Source organism: Anneissia japonica, unplaced genomic scaffold, assembly GCF_011630105.1.
Source record: "Anneissia japonica isolate Jap-2015-1 unplaced genomic scaffold, ASM1163010v1 scaffold560_len657749_cov147, whole genome shotgun sequence".
NCBI lineage: Eukaryota > Metazoa > Echinodermata > Crinoidea > Comatulida > Comatulidae > Anneissia > Anneissia japonica.
Genome location: NW_022754288.1, coordinates 311,688 through 314,008, shown reverse-complemented (window position 1 = coordinate 314,008; position 2,321 = coordinate 311,688). Strand labels below are relative to the sequence as shown.

Sequence of the window (2,321 nt, the reverse complement as noted above, 5' to 3'; positions counted from 1 at the left end):
ATATATATATATATATATAAAACAAACGTTTAAAAAAAAGAAAATTAAAATAAAATGAAATAACCTTTATAATAATAAATAAATAAAGGGAAATCCGCTCGTCATCCGTGCCATTGGATTTACCCCTACTAGACTCTTGACTGGAACCCTACGTGGACCCTGGGCCCAGCATAATGTTGCGATTGTTTGTTTCACGCTTTCAATACAGTAACTCGTCACCACATGGGCCTCTGTTTGTCTTGCTCAGGGCCCCACGTCTACGTGACGCCACTGAATTTAGATTAAGCTTATTTCTGGTTTTAACTAGTTTCTGTTTCATTATACCTGTATTAAGTTGGCCTACCAAATGCACATTATACAACGGTAGTGTATGATATTTGATCCATTTGTTTTTAATAAGTTATTTATGAACATTTAGAAAGAATAATGGCTTTTCCTTGTGTAATAAGTACATAACCAAATATTGAATAGGCCCTAGGGTTGTAACAGTGAACCAAAAGGGCTAGAGGTAAAGTAAGCCTCAGTCGAAGTGGTTTATGTAGGCCTATTCACAAATGCCAGAACCAGAACCAAATGCGTGAACATCCGATGTCGAATCATAGAAAACTCCCCTTCCATGAACCTGGTTACGCACGAGCCCGGAGTGTATCGCTTAAATTGTTTTTTGTTGCTGCTCGAATCTCAGTACAGTGTCTGTGTAAAAACTTTCAATTTTCTTTTTACTGAAAACATCCATAGGCCTATGCCTACTCCCTCCCCCCCCCCCCCCACCATGATAATAATATAGCCTATTTCCAGGACCCAGGACTGGGAAAACAGGGACACAGGGGTCAAGGGGATCGCCGTTTTTGTCAAACAGAGGTGCTACGTCTCCCTTCTCCCCTGGGCACATTTTTACTGGTTCTTTTTTTTTTTTAAAGTGTAGGTCTAGTTAAAAGTCTAAGCAGCTACTTCGTCTTAACACTTTCCCCCTCCCCCTAACACTGACCTCCTCAAACTCCTTGTCAATACTCCAGATACACTATTGGGCATCTGACATGCATTCTGTGTCACGCTGTCGTGTGTATTGCATTTAGTTACATTATAAGAGCATTAGAACTTTTAAACATTCTTTTTCCTTTTTATACATAGAATTCCTGCAAGCGTTGAAACGTCTTTTTACCAATCCCACATATATGCTGGTTAACGTAGTAGCCTCATTGGAATTATCCATTGTTACAGGGTTCGTGTATTTTATGCCTAAGTTGCTCGAAATACAATATGGTACCACATCGTCTAAAGCAAATATTATAACAGGTGAGTCATTCATTTTAAGATTACATGTTCGAGGTTGTTTAAATTAATCGAGAACGTTTTTGTTTTATTGTGTATAACATTAATGTGCCATGCATTTTAGATTAAAACAAAACTGTTAAAACTCTATCAACTCGACGAAAATAGTGATGATGGTGATAAAGAGAGGACTTTAAGAAGATTTAGTAAATGTTGATAATTTTAATGATAAAAGTAATAATAATATATCATCCAATAATATATAGGCACAGACTTATAAGAGAGGCCAGGCAGAGTATTCCAGGGGCGGATGCAGAGATATCCAAAAGGGAGGGCCGAAAGTTGGGCCGATCGAGACAACACACTCCTAGGGGGTCCGGGGGAATGCCCCCGCGACATTTTTGTGTTCTAGACGCCTGAAAATAACATTTAAGGCATTCTGGGCTATCATTTTTTCTTTTTCTTTCTTTCTTTTTTATGCCTCTGGCGGGACTCGAACCTGCGACCTCTCGCTGTCAAGGCGAGCGTCATAACCATTAGACCACGGAGGCTTCATGGTTAAACAGATTCAAATACCACCAAATACACTCCATTACACAATAAGTACGGCTAGAAACAAATAATTCCATATGCTGTAATATAAATCAAGATAGCCGTTAACACTGTTAAATTATATACGTAAATGATGAAAGAAAGTAAATACGGTGTTCGAATAAAGGACATAATAATACATCGTGTAGCATAGCTCTCAACGAATGTAGTCCTGTAAATAAATGAATAAAGAAATTGTGTAATAAAATGCCTCTGGCGGGACTCGAACCTGCGACCTCTCGCTGTCAAGGCGAGCGTCATAACCATTAGTCCACGGAGGCTTCATGGTTAAACAGATTCAAATACCACCAAATACACTCCATTACACAATAAGTACAAATATTAATACAAATATACAAATCTGCATCTGTCCCTTTTGTATAGTAAGTTGGGGAAGCTACTACTAGTAAGCAAATGACCTTTACGAGGTGTATAACGCCACACAACCCCCATCCCCA

General features: G+C 38.7%; 1 protein-coding gene across 2 annotated transcripts in view; it reads left to right on the top strand.

The window, feature by feature from the left end:
• LOC117123177 (solute carrier organic anion transporter family member 5A1-like) overlaps positions 1-2,321 on the top strand; it is a 26,380-nt gene that overhangs the window by 16,648 nt on the left and 7,411 nt on the right. For both annotated transcript variants that reach the window (XM_033269029.1, XM_033269028.1), the window contains exon 3: positions 1,132-1,296. In XM_033269029.1, the coding sequence (XP_033124920.1) occupies positions 1,132-1,296 (165 nt within the window). The remainder of the gene's footprint in view (positions 1-1,131; positions 1,297-2,321) is intronic.